Source organism: Dunckerocampus dactyliophorus, chromosome 19 (assembly GCF_027744805.1).
Source record: "Dunckerocampus dactyliophorus isolate RoL2022-P2 chromosome 19, RoL_Ddac_1.1, whole genome shotgun sequence".
NCBI lineage: Eukaryota > Metazoa > Chordata > Actinopteri > Syngnathiformes > Syngnathidae > Dunckerocampus > Dunckerocampus dactyliophorus.
The window spans coordinates 3,767,752-3,784,771 of record NC_072837.1 but is presented as its reverse complement, the minus strand read 5'-3'; the positions used below and the strand labels follow the sequence as shown (position 1 = coordinate 3,784,771).

Below are 17,020 nucleotides of genomic sequence, written 5' to 3'. Positions count from 1 at the left end.
GCAGACAGGCCAAGTGCGAATGAGCGGTCACACACTAAACATGACAGCATGCTTCAGATGATGGGCTGTCCGCTGTCGGGCCACAGATACTCTATAAATATCCGAGGGATGGCGGGAGGAATGCACGGGCAGTTTGTGTGTATAAAACAATGATGGTCAATGATGGTATAAGCAGGTCAGCAGGAAGCAACTGTGTTTGTTTTTATTCTGACTGAACCTCTGTTTACTACAACGGCTGCACATGCACAGTTAGCTAGTGAGAGTAAAGCTTTCTGACAGGACCAAGGCAAAGTCTCTACTAGCTACCAATTAACCTTTACAACAGCCGTGACCTACTTTTGACGTAAAAATAGCACACTCCCCCATTAGCATGAGTAATAGTAATGGCAGGTGTCATTAAGAGACAATTAAACTTGCACTGGCTGTCAATGAAATTCACTGTGTGTACAAGATTGTCATTCTGTCTTCACACTGGAAAATGCAGCCTTTATGAGCATATATTACTACACAACTACACATTTGATTTTTATTGTATTATTTGTATTATTTTATTATTAGTAGCATATATTATACGTATTATTGTATAAAATTATATGATATTTTTGCTACTTTTATATATATATATATATATATATATATATATATATATATATATATATATATATATATATATATATATATATATTTATTTGTTGATTTTATTATGAAATATGAAGATGCTAATTATCAGAAACAAAATGATGCAATGCACGTCAACACTGTTATATTCCACAGTCAATCGATTCATATTTTTGTAAAGCTTCAATTCTTGCATCGCATCTCCACCGATTATGGGGTATATGGCGAAAGTGGCTCAACAAACCCGGGCTTTGTGCTCAAGATGACTTAATCGGTACCACGACGGTGGTTATCAACTTACTTTGTCAAGTACTGTAAATTCACATGAACGGGGCCATTTGACGTCATATTATTCTACTTTTGCTCAAAAATGGTGTGTTTTACAAAAAAATGAGCAAGTAATTATTATGGAGCGTTATGAGGAGTTCCCAAAAGATTATCACTGCCAAAAGCAACACCGTCGCCACCAGTAGAGCGAGGGAGTACCGCTGGCAGAATAATGCTGAGCTTGTAAATGCGCAAGTTAACACTGATTATTATAGTAACGATACGCTTCTAGTCGTTTCACTTATCAACGCTCAACATTGCGCAACTTTGACATATTAACACTTACACATTTTTTTTAAATTGTAAATTGGAGAAACAACTGTCTTTTTTCATCTTTGAAATATGTCTATCATATTTTACAGCAATAGAATGCTGTACCTCGTGGTGACCACTATGTGGCACTGTTGACATGTCTTGTGGCAGCTTTTTCTTTGTGACAAGCTGTTCCTTATTGTTACAATAAAGAAGTGTTTTGTTGCAGTTGATTAATGCCTCAGAGTGCTGTTGTCATATAAGAATGCTAACGGGCCGAGTGAGTTATGCGTCTGCTAACATCAGCCTATTCATGTTTCATAATGCATTTTATTCCTCCTGCTTGGCTCAAAATGTGAGCAAATGTAGTACATTCTCTCGGTTGAAAATCTATATCACTTATAGAAAATTTTATCAGGGAATTCCGGCAGATCAGTGTGATCTCAAAGTAGCCACTCCCGTCGTAGCGCTGCCCGAATTATTCTTGCTCCCGTGTCCGCCGGGTTCTCAATAAATGGTGACGCCATCTCCGAATGAGTTACACAGTGAAACGGTGGCGTTTTCATAGCCGATTTTAAGCTGAAAGACTGGACATAACCTCGTCGGGACCAGGTTATGAGCTTAGTTAGTATAGTTACCATGGTGATATAGCTGCTTTGAAAGAGAGCAAGCCCGGCTTTACACGCAACACACCTCGCTAACCCACTAAACTCGCTTCGCAGTATACCCCCTTATGTCACCGTGCAATCACCTCAGGACTGATACACACTGTTCTTGTTTTTATTTGCACTCTGTGTGTGTGTGTGTGTGTGTGTGTGTGTGTGTTTGAGCACTCTGTCAAAGCTCAGGTGACCCACGTGGTAGCAACTCAAGCAAGACAAACTACTTTATGTAAACTTTTGACTCCTGAGTGTCAGGTGTTCCCCCCTCTGGGCCTCTGAGGGAATGACCTCTGACCTCCGGGGTCTTTTGCTGACCTGTACGTCAACAATCAAATGGATTAACAATGGAAATACTGAAGGAAGGAGAGGAAATTATATTTGCCTACCACATCAGTGTGCAAACTACATGTGATGATAACTTCCACTACTACTGATATGCGCCTCTTATAGGGGCGCCCCACCCCCCTATCCTGACCAGCAACCTGATACGTCTCAAAGCTGAGGTTAGAGTTGGAATTCGGACTCACAGCCGCCAATAACAACAAGGATGACCATAGTGGTCTTGCAGCGTGCTGATTAAAAGCTGACGTGTGCATGTTTGAGATTTAAGAGCTAATATCACAAATCCAGGTATTGCTCATCAGCTTATACAGTACATACTGTATAAAATACAACAAGTAGCAGTGACATAAGACAAGCACTTACAAGCAAATACATGAAAAAGTGCACAGAGAGCTCTTACCAGCCATAGTTAACAGTTTATTTGGGAAAGATTTAAGCTACTGCGCGCAATGATTTGGTTTATTTCAAATATGCTTAACAAAGTTACAGTTCGTTTAAGTCCCCCACATGTTTACACTTGCACAATTCAACAGCTCCGAAAAGGAGTAGGAAGAAGCAGAGCTTATTTAATCCTACCCCTTTCTCGTCTTTCAGCAATTACTGTTCGCTTGTTCACTTCCTGTGTTCGACATGTACCAAGTTACCGTTTTCCAACAGTGAAAGAAAGATAAAAGATATTTCAAAAGGCAGCCTGAGGAAAGTCATTTCTGGAAAGGGAGAGATGACATGGCACCAGCACGGAGTGGGTAGAAAGATAAGGAGTGTGAGACGGAGCAGAATATACACAGGGTGTTATGTAAAGTAAGCTGACTGGCATTCAAAACAGTACGAAACGTGTTACGTCACTACTAACTTCTTTTTACACTTTTAAAATTAACAATCTGCGTTATTTATCATGGGGTGTTGTTAGACACGGGCTGCTTGCCGGTTTCAAGGTATACCACAGTACGAAGAAGTCACAGTTTCAATACCACTTAAATTTTGCGTCATACCGTTTCTACGATATGAGAGAAAGTGGAGGTCCAGCGCGGCCACTGCGCAGAAATACTTTCTCACGTCCTGTGTTACTTCTCGCAGTCGAAACTGGCCATCGATGTGTTAAAACCACAGGTGTGTGCTGTGTGCCTCATTAGCATTAAGCGGCACAGTGCGCTGTCGTCGGTCGACAAGTAACCGTACCCACGTCAAGGGTCACCGAATGTGGAGATGTGATTGAGAAGGAGTCAGGCGTGGCGGATATTTATTTGCATTTTGTTTTGTTTTGTTTTTTTTTTTAAAGAAAATATCTATTGTGTTGTGATTTGAGTTGCAGTAGACTGCACTGAGAACTGCATTTTTTAATTTATTTAGAAAGAATTCAGTTATTTTTTTTGGGCCGCACGGTGGTCTAGTGGTTAGCATGTTGGCCACACAGTCTGGAGATCGGGAAGACCTGGGTTCGATTCTCCTTTGGGCATTTCTGTGTGGAGTTTGCATGTTCTCCCCATGCGTGGGTTTTATCCGGGTACTCCGGTTTCCTCCCACATTCCAAAAACAAGCATGTTAGGTTAATTGGCGACTCTAAATTGCCTGGCGACCAGTCCAGGGCAGCCCGAAGTCAGCTGGGATAGGCTCCAGCATGCCCCCACGACCCTAATGAGGAGAAGCGGCATAGAAAATGAATAGATGGGTGTTATATGGTTTAAAAATGACTGTTTTACATTGACTTTTTTTCTCCTTTCAATGAAGATATTTCAAAATAACACATTTTAGAGTTACCAGCCCATGCCTAGTTACTGTATTGTTATTGCGTTTTAGGATGGCGACAGTTTGACCCTGGAACAGATAATTTCTAGGAAATACTTTCAGGGTGCACACTAATTGCCAAAAACTGATTTCAATGACCATAAAAACTGTTTCTGTATTGAAAAATTGACAAAACTGCAAAAAAAATACCCGTGATTGAGTGTACATAACCCCGTACAGATGCAAACAGTAGAGGAGTTTGTGTCATAATAAAACTGAAAGAAGGGCTTCTGACGGCCTTGAAGCAAGCGTGGGAGCTCTCACACATATTTAGCTTCCACTTCTCCATAAAAAAAAAAAAAACAACTTTCAGGAGTGAATCAAAAAAATAGATAATGGGGGCAGCAAAGTCTTACCATGTGATAACATGTGCCAGCTGCCACATCATTAAACAGTCCTTAAAGGTGCAACAGTCAATTAGTTTCACATCACGCATCACGTTTGTTTGGGTCTCTCTCAGGAGACTGTTTGCCCATCTTATCATTGTGTGTCTGCGTGAGTCACAATCAGAGGAGACTGGAAGCCAAGCCGGTAAAAAAAAGGAAACTGCAGCACAGACAATGAGTCAGAACTTCAGTGGAATTATACATAGGCTTGTCTTCTGAATGCGACTTTGCAACATACTTTCAAGGCAAATATACTCAACAAAAGGACCCTCAGTAGTGAATCGATGACAACTACAGCATGGAAATTCTAGTCCAAATGAGTTGATGGTTCAGAGCGAACCATAACTCAAGAAACCACGTAAAAGCACACTGGGGCATATCACACTCACACTGCTCTACAGCAGTGGGTCTCAACTAGCCACATTTGACATTGTTCCTATTTTCATTGAAATTAAACCCAGCATTTTCCTTTATGAATACAAATACGTATAATTAAATACATCAAAAATAATGAACAAAGTAAAAATAAATATCAAAATTGCACAACATTTTATATTTTGCTTTCATCTGTGCATTGAGTATATGCCAAGGAGGAAGATGCCTAAAACAATAATTAATAAAATTAAAAAACAAGTCAGATTAAATATTTTCATGTAAATTTCATTGTACAGTACAACACTTATTACGGCATCTTTCCTGACATTGTGGATCATTTTAGCAATCGCTCTTATCATTTGCCACATCTACATTGCATATGCTTCCACGTGACTAATCGTGCCGGGACCGGGCCCGCCTCCACCTCCACCTCCACAAGTCAAACAAACCATATTTTAGGAGTCAAGAACGTCCAAGCACAGCATTGCATGTGCAGTAGGTGGACGTGGTTCAAGGCAAAGGCTCTCCTACGGGTCGGCCATGAATCAGACTGACAGGCCATGCCTCACGTTCTTCACCTCGCAGACACACTCCCCGGTGAGCGACTCCAAGTCTGAGTTAATGTGTAACTGCGCTGTGAGAGCAGAGGAGCTTTGACAAGGGACTGTAATCGCAAAACTACAGAAGTCCCGGGGGGGGGGATGATCACAAATTTGTCCTCATGTGAGTGTGTGTGCTGATGACACCGTGGCTTCCTTCGTTCACGACGGCCCTTTGAAGGCGGCAACACATATGGTCAGTCGGTTGGGAGGGAATCCATCATGTCTGACAGGAGTCAACGGCTACATTAGCATAAGTCAGACAAACAGAACCATGTGGTCAGGAGATACTGGTCACTCCTCCCCGGACTGTCTAACAGTCTATACAATTCCACATTCATCCAAAATATGCCTCAAAAAGACTATAAAAGCTTCCAACATCAGCATACCACATTAAAGCAACAACTGTTTTGCTTTTTCTTTGGCTGTTGTTTTTGGCACCACTTGTTTCAAAAACATTCACTCACTTTCAGAGCAGTAAACTCCAGCATCATCACATTATCGAAGGTAGGATGTTTTGCTGTTTGTACAGATGTTAACTTCTTTTTACACTTGTGTGACAAGCAAGACCCTGGAATGGATTATTTCCAATTCCGTTATTTCCTATGGGAACACCTTTGGTGAAGTTCGGTAGTCTATCATCATCCCGGAAAAACACCACAGCAAACTGCTTCCCAATGATTTATTGCTTTATACTGCTAATTTGTTTATGTTAAGTGTGACTATTCACAGTAATTAATTTATTTTTACACTTGTCTGATAGTTAAGAACGTCAGTGTCTATGATGGCGACAGTTGGAACAGATTATTTCCATTATTTACTATGGGAAAATTGTTTGACAAGTTGGGTCTGTCAGCATCCCAGAAACCAAAATATTCGAGACACCTCTCAGTATGATGCAGTACAGTTGTGCACTAGTGCAAACTACAACCACAATTATTGTTACATATTACTAATTTATGTACCTTGCGTGTGAGTATCCACAGTAATTACACGTTTTACACGTTTAGAACAGTTAAGAAGGTTTCAATGGTTAGGATGGTGACAGTTATAGGTGAACAGATATTCGTATTATTTCCGAGGTAAATCTGTTTTGACAAATCAGCATTCCAGACACCAAAATATCTGAGGCACCCCTCAATATGATACTGTACAGTTAGTTGTACACCACTGCAGACTGCAACCACAATTACACTGTATAATGTTCATTTATACCTGCTATGTTGTGTTTTCTCACATGGTATTTGATAGGTACAAAAAAGTGGAATGTGCATTTAAACTTTGGGAACATCCGCATTTTCACCTTGCTCAGCACAATGTGAGAAGGAAAGCAACATGAGAAATGGGTATATTCTCATGTTCTCTCAAATGGGTATATATAGGGTGTTAATAACCACTTTGTAGTGCGCCGTATGTCTTTATAGTGTGTATGGCTGTTCATGAACTTACGGATTTGAACTTTCTTGGGGTCTAATTTGCGGACTTGACTCTGCAGCATGTGCAGCCTTCCTTGGATCCTGCAGGACCTCCTGAACACCATCCCCGCCTCCATCTCGATGCCCAGGAAGATGTCGCTGGCAAGCCGGGAAAGATCGGACAGTTGGTGAATGATGTTGGTGAGGGTGTGACAGCTAACCTCGTCCAGCGATGAGAATAAAACCATCTTTTTCACTTTGCGTCTGCTGGGCGACTCGTCCACCAGCGTCCGACCGCCTCTCGCCGGTAACCTGCTCACACGCCGCGGTTCAATACTCCTCTTGGGAAACGGCATCTTTACTATGTCAAAAGCACAGTTAACCGCGATAAGTTTGAAAAACCCAAATCCTACTGGCTTGAAACGAACTCAAAACGCATGTGGCACCAATCGGCGCTTGTTGCTTGAACATAATCCTTCAATCCCGCCATGTTTCTTTGCTTGCTTGCTGTTATTTCCACAGCACGCTGTGCAGCTGTACGCCAACAGTCGTTACATCCCAAAGTCTATTCAAATTCAAAAGAACACACTAGAATGGAGTACAGGCTGGGGCCAAAAGAGAAAAAAACAAGGAAAAGTAAGGAGGGGTAAAAACCAAACCACGGAGAATCCTTCCAACCACCTGTGGACAATGGATTCGGAGCGAGAAAGCAAAAGTTTACCTGCAAGCCTCACCAGCAACGCGGATTGGAAAACCAGGACTGGATTAGATCGAAACTGGCACACGCACACCAATACCAGGATGAAAAAGTACATGTGTAATGATATAAGAATAGTATTGCATATTCTATTCTTTTCAAGCATTACTAATTAATTAAGATAAGCGGCGGTGCTAGCCGGTTAGCGTAGCACGTTAGCAGGCTAAGCTAACACAGAAATTACCAATAATAGACAGCATATAGGACAAATATCTAAGAATGTTAGTCATATATGTATATATTACCTTTAATAGCAGCGTAATTTCAACTTAACCGGAAGTAATAAAAGAATGAAGCTATAGACATATTAGCTAAAATGCTTGCTAAGTATAATAGCTATAAACTAGAAATAACACGGCCATGGTAGTTATACCTTTTCCCCTCTATGCATTCTCTGAAAGCTTTTCTTGTTTTCTGTGTTTATCTAGGCTGACGGTGGTCTAGTGGTTAGCACGTTGGCCAACACAGTAACAGCCTGGAAATCAGGATTCGATTCTCCGATTCGATTCCGATTCTCCGGTTCGATTCTCCCTTGGGCATTTCTGTGTGGAGTTTGCATGTTCTCCCCGTGCATCCCCGTGCATGCGTGGGTTTTCTCCGGGTACTCCGGCTTCCTCCCACATTCCAAAAACATGCAGGTGAGGTTAATTGGTGACTCGTGCCAGTGTGAATGGTTGTTTGTCTACATGTGCCCTGCGATTGGCTGGCGACCAGTCCAGGGTGTACCCCGCCTGTCGCCCGAAGTCAGTTGGGATAGGCTCCAGCATGCCCCCGCGACCCTAATGAGGAGAAAGAAAATGGATGGATGTGTTAATCTACTGCAGCACCTGGCATTCCCGCCATTGCACAGACAACCCAATAGTACACCCTGCTCCTTTTTTAAATAGCAAAGCTGCAAATTAAAAGCGGTTATTTGCCTCACTGGCTCCCTGTGGTATTTTCATTGCGGTGTGATGTGCTCACAGCAACCTAAAGGCTAAAAATGAGACATTCGTGCAAATATACATGCTACCTTCATTATCTCATGAGATCCAATACAAAAAGCTACATTTGCATTTCAATATTTATAACAAGCAGTAAACTAGATGACTATAAGGGATTTAAAGATGCACATCTATGTGAAAAAACAACACAAAGGAAATGGAAGCAAGCTAGTCCAGTCCAAGAGATGAACATAAGTTTAATCAAGATTAAATATATGCCCAAAAAGACCTTCTAGAACTCCCAAACAAGTCAAAACAATACAAAAAATGCCTCCCAACAGATTTTATATACCTCCTTTTAAAGATTTGTTTTCTTTCATTCGGGGCGTAAAATGTATGTTTATTTCATTTACCGTATACTTTAACAGTGCATCAACCTTTTCGTCGGAGTCTAAAACACGCCCACCCCCCATACATAAAGTTATTTATAGAATTATTTACATAGAAAAAAGGAGTCAACTCCATTTGGTGAGAAACAACAAGAGAGTAATCACACAGAAGATACCAAAACTTTGTAGATGGACACAAATAATTAAATGAACATAAGGTGGGAGCTGGATTCAATTAAATTAGGATAAACTGTGTTATATATTTGGGGCAAATAAGTGTTTGAATGTGATTTTTGTTGTTGGAATCCATTCATGTGTTTGTATACTTGTACAGTGAGATTTTTGAGCCAACAAGACAACCAATCATACATGTGATTGGGGAAGACCCAACATTGTACGATGGTATTCCTTCATTAATTGTGCCAAGCTCTTGCATGGCAACTGTAGTGGTTGTTACTCTTTGCACTGCAGTATGTTAAAATATCCACATCCTTAGATTAACAGCAAACAGGAAACCCTGGCTCAGAGTGCGGGAATCACTGTGTTGGTGGCTATGAGAGCATCTTCCAGGGAGAAGCCTCACCGGCCAACAACAGGGAAGGATTCAAGGCTGAAAATTGACCAAATAAAATATGACTGACAAGGACATGTAGTGAATATACGATGGGGATAGAAACTCTTCTTCCATAGGTTCAGTTTGGGACAAATAATTCCATACATTGGTCCCATCACCAAAAAGAAAAAAACAGGGCTCCAGGTGTGTTCATTTGTCACCATCTGGTGGTGGCTTTCAGAATCGCTGTTCTTCTCAGTGCCTCCTGCCATGACACACGCACCTGCTGCCTTCATACAAACACACACGCACACAGACATATATATTGACATACACACTCCTCGGTTCAGGCTTATCTGGTGTAGTAGACTCTGTAGTAAACACTCTTGGAGCGCCACAGTGAGTAGGAGTTGTCAAACTTGAGCAAGTACACGCCGCGGCCGGGGTACTGATGGCTGCCGGCGTACACCTCCTCGTGACAGTCCCGCCGGTAAACCGGCACAATCTCGTCCACTTGAGGCTTCCCTGCCCCTTTTTTTGCCTTCTCCTCTTCACTCGGAGGCTCGCCTAGAAATGCATGGACAACTTTAGAAGGCGGCGCTATAAGTGGTACAGTTTGAACAGATTCACCTCATGTTATACTAGGGGTGTCAAACTCGTGCCATGGAGGGCCGAGACACTGCAGGTTTTCTTTCCAGCCAGTCACTAAAGCAGGTGATTTTAATTATCAGCACCTTTAGTTTGAGGGAAGGAGCTCATCAATTAAATCACCTGCTGAAGAAACTGGTTGCAGAGAAAACCTGCAGCGTCTAGGGCCTGGAATCTAGGCCCTCCAGGGCACGAGTGTGTTATACTCTTGTTGGGCTGTGCAACAGTGCTACCTACAGTTCATCTCCATATCTTCCTTAGCTTGGTCCAATACGGTCAAGTCAATAACTAGCGTCAAACAGTGGAGTACTATTTGTCACAGTAAACTCTGATCTGCCTTGTGTTTACACTGCAGGGTGTGTAGGCAGGATGGCAAAATCCACGTCAGCTGTATATAAAATGTGACAACAGGGATTCTAGCGCTCTGTAGTACTGCATTGTTCACCCTACCAATGTGTTGATACCCCATAACGTAATCAAATGTGTATTAGGGCCCAGTTACTTGGAGGTGATTGACAATAGAAATGTAAAGTATGCATCCCATACCAAATACCCTGGTGCAAACAAACAGACTACACTAGACTGTCCAAAAGTGCCATACCTTCTTCATCCTCGTCCTCATCGCTCGACTCCGACACGTGCACGCTGACCGAGGCCGACGCGGCATCTGTCCACTCAAAGAAGACCCCGAAGCCGATGTCGTAATAGTCTGTGGCGAACTCCCAAAACAGGTAGGAACCTTCCTCGTGTGTGGGCACGCGCACCGTCACCACCTCACCACGCCCCACCGTGATCACGCTATCGGCATCCTGGCGGATCTTCTCTTTAAAGTCTTTGATTTGCGGGCGCGTCCACATGGAGGGCGCAGCGATGACTGGCGGAGAGTCTGCTGCCAAAAGCACGAGGCATATTACAATTACCCTCACTTATAGAATATTGTGATGTAGATGTGCCAAAACACATTTCCAAACAACATTCTGGTTATACTGGTGATAGCTAACTGTAACCGGGGTCTTCAAAGAAAAATTAAAGAAGTCAAACTTCAGGTATAATCTGCAAAAATACTTGGCTATACAGTAATCCCTCGTTATTGCGTTTAATTGGTTCCAGACCCGAACGTGATAAGTGAATTACCGCCAAATGGGATTCCTAATTTATAAATGGAATATTTTCATAGATAGAGCACAGAAAACCTGCTTACGAACTTCTAAATGCGCTTTTTAACATTATTAGAACAGTCTAAACATGAAATAACACCCCTACAATCACCTTTACACTTGTATTACCTAGGGGCGTCACAAGACGTTCATCAGACGAGATGATACATGAGATTGTGTCTATGAGAACGAGATGAGATGAGATTTTAACTTTATTTTTAAGAAAAGTACAATGAAAAAACAAAAACAAATATCACAATATATTGCAAACTACTAATATAATTTATACTACGTTACACACCTCTGCACTCTGTGTGTATGCTACCGGCCCCGCCTCCACCCACCGAGACAAAGAGACTGTATGTCAAAAGGGCTCACTCCGTTCATGCCACTGTTCTACGGAACAAATGTGCCAATTGCCCAGGAGCCTTTTTTTCTGAACAACAAATCTTGTCACGTTTTAATCTCATGAGAACTTGTGACACGCCTATTATTACTCAAATATTGTAGACATAAAAGACAGAAAATAAGCCATTTGAGACTTAAGACATAATACAGACTCACATGTTAGTTTTGGGGGTCACATGATCACCGAGTGCTTCCTGCGGTGGCTATTGTCTCATCAATATAACATTACTGACACCGAGTGACCAGTGTAGAATACTACATGTCAATAACATGTATTTGAAAGAGTCTTCTGAGTGCCTTACATTTATATTTAGGTTCGTTTAGCCATTTTTATGGTTGAAAATGCTTAACTTGCAAACAGAAATTTGCCAAATTTGCTTAAATATGCATATTTTTTGACTAAGCAATAACTAATGACTAACAATGAAACAGCACTGCTTTAGTAATATATATATTAAAAACACAAAATTCGAAGCGCAAAGTGGCAAGGGACAACTGTCAACCATTTGAACCAATACAAAACAAGTTCTACCACGCTTTTACTTTCTCATTTTCATGTTTTAAAGCAGCACATTATCCATTTACACTGAACTTGTTTCGTTGAAGGTCTATCTTCCTTTACACACAATAACATAGATGGTACTCTCTGCAGTTCAAATAAACATCCCCAATTATTAAGTGAGGAAATGTTTTATTAAAGAGTACTTCACTACACTGTAACCATCAGCTTCACAGATACCAACAGCATAGCTACCTTACCTAATAACGGCCCATTCTCAGAGACCTCCTCTGCCGCCTCCGGTTCCAGCTCTCGGTCTGCATTTTCCACGTAGGAGTCCAAGTGGCCGCCATTGACGGTGGGGGTGTCGTCACTCGAGGATGGTGAAGCTGCACACATCGGCCCCACTGCAGAGGCTGCGATTGGATCACCGGTGCAGAAGCTGCCTGCCTCCTGGTGGGCGTGCACCATGGAATCAGCCTGTTGCTGCTTCTGTAAGGCCGCCTGGCAAAAGAGCAGTTGGCTTATTTTCTTTACGTTTGGATATTGTTTCTTTGTATGATCTATTATAGGTTTTGAATTAAGCAGGGCTTTGTGTACAAACAATCCCACATGAGCCAATCTGAAACAGTGTTGTAATCATGTCATAAAAACACTAGATAGTGCATGTTGCCAGTGAAGAGAGCCGACCTGTTGCTGGGCCAGCTGGACTTGGTAGAGCTGCTGCATGTACTGCTGGTAGTGCTGCTCCTGGAGCTGACGGATGAGGCCAATCTGCTGCTCGGGGCTGTTTGGGTACTGCTGAGCGGCGTACTGCTGGAACTGCACTGCAGTCTGGGCATTCAAGGCCGCCATTATCTGCTGCCTGGGAAAAGGATGTCATAGGGACATGTTAAGAGTAAGGACGACAAAGCAGGAAGCAGGAGGGAAGAACAGATGGATATTGTTATGACATACTTCTGCTGCTCAATCCGTAGCCTCTCTTCCTCGACCTGCCGTCTTTCCTCTTCCTCCCGCCTCAGCCTTTCCTCCTCCTCGAGCCTTCGTCTCTCCTCCTCTTGCCTTTGTCGCTCCCTCTCCTCCTCCTCCTGCCTCTGACGCTCCTCCTCCTCTTTCCTGTCAAGACAGTGAACATTATCATAAAAGACCTGAGTACCGATAAAGCATTTCAATATAACATGTTTAGGTTTTAAACCTGTCATTAGTGGTGTGTTCTGTACAACAAAGTAGAAATGTGACGCATGGTCTTCTTCGTCTGCAGCCTAGAAGCAGAAAAAAAAGTATACCTTTTCCTCTCTTGCTCCTCCTTCTCTATCTTGTGTGAGGTGACATAAGGCGCAAAGAGGTTGCAGCACTTGTTGAGCAGACGCACAAACTCCACCATAGCCTCCTCCTTCTCCATGTTACCCAATGAAGCCCACTCTTTCCTGTGGAAAAGTAAAAAGCAGGGTTTTATATATAGAGACATTCATAACTGCAGCATGTGAGAAAAAAACAAGCAGTATGTTGATGTAAAAAGTACTCCATAGGGGCGTCACGGGACACTCGAGACAACACACAAGATTGGGTCTACGAGAATGATGTTGAGACAATTTTAACATAAAACCATATATATAAAATATATGATAATATATTGCAATCTACTTATTTAATTTCTACTACATTTCCTTGCATTGCTCCTCACGAGGCTACACACTTATGCACTCTGTGTTTATGCCGGCAGCCCCGCCTCCACCCTCCGAGACAAAGACTGTATAACTGACAAAAGGGTTAATTCTGTTCATGCAGTTGTTCTATGGAACAAACGCGCCAAGGTGCTGAAACCAATGCACAGCGTGAACTCTCTTCCTGCCTGTTTGGTGGCGAGACATGAGGGAAAACAGACGTGCATGCACATGGCAATATTTTGAGGCTGGTAAAATTATCGTGTTCATTTTCATTTATTGTGTGATTAATTTATTGTTGTCCAAGCCTAGTGCCCACAAAACCTCCGTGGAAATCTTCAGGTTTTAATTTTGCAAGATCTTGTGACACCCCTAGTACTCCGTAATCCCTCAAATAGCGACCTTTCAATTGGCAGGTCCTTGAAAAAATGAACGCCTCACCTCAAACAGAGGCTTTTCTTTTGCCCAAACAAAAGGGAAAAAAAGGGATACCACTAGGTGGCAGTACTCCCCATTACTATGACAGCTAATACTACTGTATGCGTACATGGCATCTGTAAAGCATGAAGTAGAAATAAAGGCCTACACCCAAATAAATGCCTAACACCTGGTACTGGCACTGGTATACAGTACTTTCAATCAAAACATTATTGTTCATTACATGACCACAGGAATATTTCACCTAATACTGATAGCATGTTTTCTGACAAATAAAACAAGTCTGATCTGTTCGAAAAGGGTTCAAAGGTCACATGTGCATGCAGGCCTTTCTGTGAGGGTTTACCTGCGGTCGTTGCCCAGGACATCAAAGAAGCCGACCTCGGGGGAGGCATCGGGATTATAAGCGCCCAGCAGCACCTGTTTGTGCAGGGCCACCAGGCGAAGCTTCTCCTCGTAGGTGGGGTGGAAGGCCTTCCCATCCTTATCTGAGGGGGAAACAATGGTAGAGGTTTGTATTGGACAGCAGACGTGGAGCACTTTGTGATGCCACAAGTGGCCCTCTGAGGGCAGCCATAACTGCAATGTGGCCCTCAGTGAAAACGAGTTTGACACGTAATTAACTGCGGTTGGCACTAGCAGCGATACTGAGATCCGTTTCTAATCTTGGTACAGCAACTGGAAACGCATGTTTAAGACTGTGTATATGCTTATGTATTAGGGGTGTCACAAGATCTTACCAGATTAAAATGTGACAAAAAAAAACTCTCGTGGGTGATAATAAATGAATCACACAATACATGAAAATTAACTTGATCATTTTGCCAGCTTCAATATATTGCCATGTGCGTGCATGTCTGTTTTCCTCGTCTCCTGCCTGCAAACAGGGTTCATTCTCACTCTGTGCATTGGTTTCAGCATCTTGGTGCGTTTGCTCCATCGAACAACGGCATGAACAGAGTGAGCCCTTTTGTCAGTCATAGAGTCTCTGTCTCGTAGGGTAGAGGCGAGGCCGGTAGCATACACACTGTGTTTAGAAGAGTGTAACTTAGTAGAATTTATATGAGTAGATTGCAATATATCGTCATATTTTTTCCCCATTTTATTTTTCTTAAAAGTAAAGTTAAAATCTTGTCTCGTTCTAGTAGACCCAATCTCTTGCATCATCTCATCTCGTGAACTGAGTGTCTTGTGACACGCCTATTATGTATAATAAAAACAACCAGCTTGAGGTAAACATTAAGGTTGGCTCAAACTGACCTGCTGTCTTTTGAATGTCATAACTTTATCAAAACTTGAGAAAGATGCCTTTCAATTGTGCTGCGAGTATAAGAACAGGCTTTGTCCTGGAGTACCAACTCACAAAAACTCAATTTCTATTGCTGACAGGAAACAATTGCATTGGTTGAGAATACTGAATTGGGCGTTATTTCACACTAGCTTACAGCTCACTGTTTTACGGCGATTAAACCAACATGCCATGGAATGCGTAGTATTTGAATAGCTTCGTGGGGCGTGTTTGCAGGCTTCCATAAATCACAACAAACAACGCAAAGCCAGGGACATTATCAAGCACGTACGAGACGCCATGATGTGACAACGAATGTTAGTCTTCACACACATTGTGATTGTAAGGGCTGCTAATGTGGCTGTGCGAAAGTACGATGGTAAGCCTCGCTCCCTTAAAAAGCCGTGCTGGACGACGAGTTGACAGCTCCGGGTTTAGGTTACGATCAAATCTAGCTATATGTCTCCTAAACCTTACACTCCTAAAGCTCACTAACAAAAAAACGAAATGGGTGTGTTGGTATACCTTTTTTGCAGCTAGCTAACTGCAGCTAGCTAAGTAGCAACATCGTGATGTGACAGTTAGCCTACCTAGCATAGCTATAATAGCTACAGCTAGCTAGCTCGTTTTTATAGCTCACGGTGTACTTTTGAGCAGATTTTGTATTAAAAATGTAACTTGTAAAATACCTTTAAAGAATTTAAGCGCCATTCCGTATAGCTCCTGTAGAGGAAAACCCCATTTCCCCTCTATAGAAGATTTGGCAGTCTCTCCATCTTCGCCCCCAGTGGCAACCGGTGTTTCGCTGTCGGGATCCTCCAGACCTTCGGGCTGATGCTCCTCGGGCTGGCCCTGCTCGCCCTCCGGGTCGGGACTGAGTGTAAGGCCATCGAGGGAGACTTCGAGCCGGCTGAAAGCAGCACTGTCGAGGTCGCCGCTCTGAACCTCTGTCGCCATCATGTAGAAACTGTCAGCTGAAGCGGCCACGTACCAACTTCCGTTTTCACTGCCCGGAACTTCCGGGATATGTAAATTTTTTATATATTTTTGCAACCGCTGCAAATATAATTTAAACGACACTTGCCGATGTTCACCAATTATATATAAAAATTTAAAAATCAATACGATATTTGCAGTTTTTCAAACGTTCTTTAAAATACAGTACAGTAGAACATTTGTGCTGTATGATCAATGTAGGCTAAAAAGGATAAAATAAGACACAAGTACACTATATTACAATGAATGCCTTTTGCATACATTAGGACACTCACGTTCTGTCCCCTATAAAAGTGTAATAAAAAAGTAATATATGCTTTTTTTTCAGTTCCACCGCATACATTTCAGACCTAACCATGGATTTTCTTAAAATATATGCCCTTTTTATCATAAGGACTTCTGATTTATTTTAATCGAGTAACACAAAATATGCATTTTTTAATAAGCGCAAAGTGAAATATTTGCGATGAGGTTAGTACAGCATTGAATAGGTCAAAAATGTATAAAAAAATGATTTTGATGCATTCTCATTTTTGGAG

The 17,020-nt window shown here is 42.1% G+C and overlaps 2 protein-coding genes across 4 annotated transcripts in view; both read right to left on the bottom strand.

Moving 5' to 3' along the window:
• nhsl1b (NHS-like 1b) overlaps positions 1-8,261 on the bottom strand; it is an 85,755-nt gene extending 77,494 nt beyond the window's left edge. The window contains exon 1 of one of the 2 annotated variants that reach the window (XM_054761080.1): positions 6,796-8,261. In XM_054761080.1, coding sequence (XP_054617055.1) covers positions 6,796-7,117 — 322 coding nt within the window. In that variant the 5' untranslated portion in view covers positions 7,118-8,261. The remainder of the gene's footprint in view (positions 1-6,795) is intronic. The other variant, XM_054761077.1, reaches the window with a different exon arrangement.
• A 417-nt stretch (positions 8,262-8,678) lies between these two features.
• On the bottom strand, positions 8,679-16,496 carry acbd3 (acyl-Coenzyme A binding domain containing 3). 2 transcript variants are annotated; one of them, XM_054761086.1, is made up of 8 exons: positions 16,175-16,496; positions 14,544-14,685; positions 13,382-13,522; positions 13,053-13,211; positions 12,786-12,960; positions 12,356-12,599; positions 10,633-10,920; positions 8,679-9,950 (listed from the first exon to the last, which is right to left on the bottom strand). In XM_054761086.1, exons 1-8 carry the CDS (start codon positions 16,443-16,445, stop codon positions 9,736-9,738), a joined length of 1,635 nt encoding a protein of 544 aa, XP_054617061.1. In that variant the 5' UTR covers positions 16,446-16,496; the 3' UTR covers positions 8,679-9,735. The 2 variants fall into 2 exon arrangements, with proteins under 2 accessions (XP_054617061.1, XP_054617062.1); XM_054761087.1 differs by having other exon boundaries at positions 10,633-10,917.
• Between the last annotated feature and the right edge of the window lie 524 nt (positions 16,497-17,020).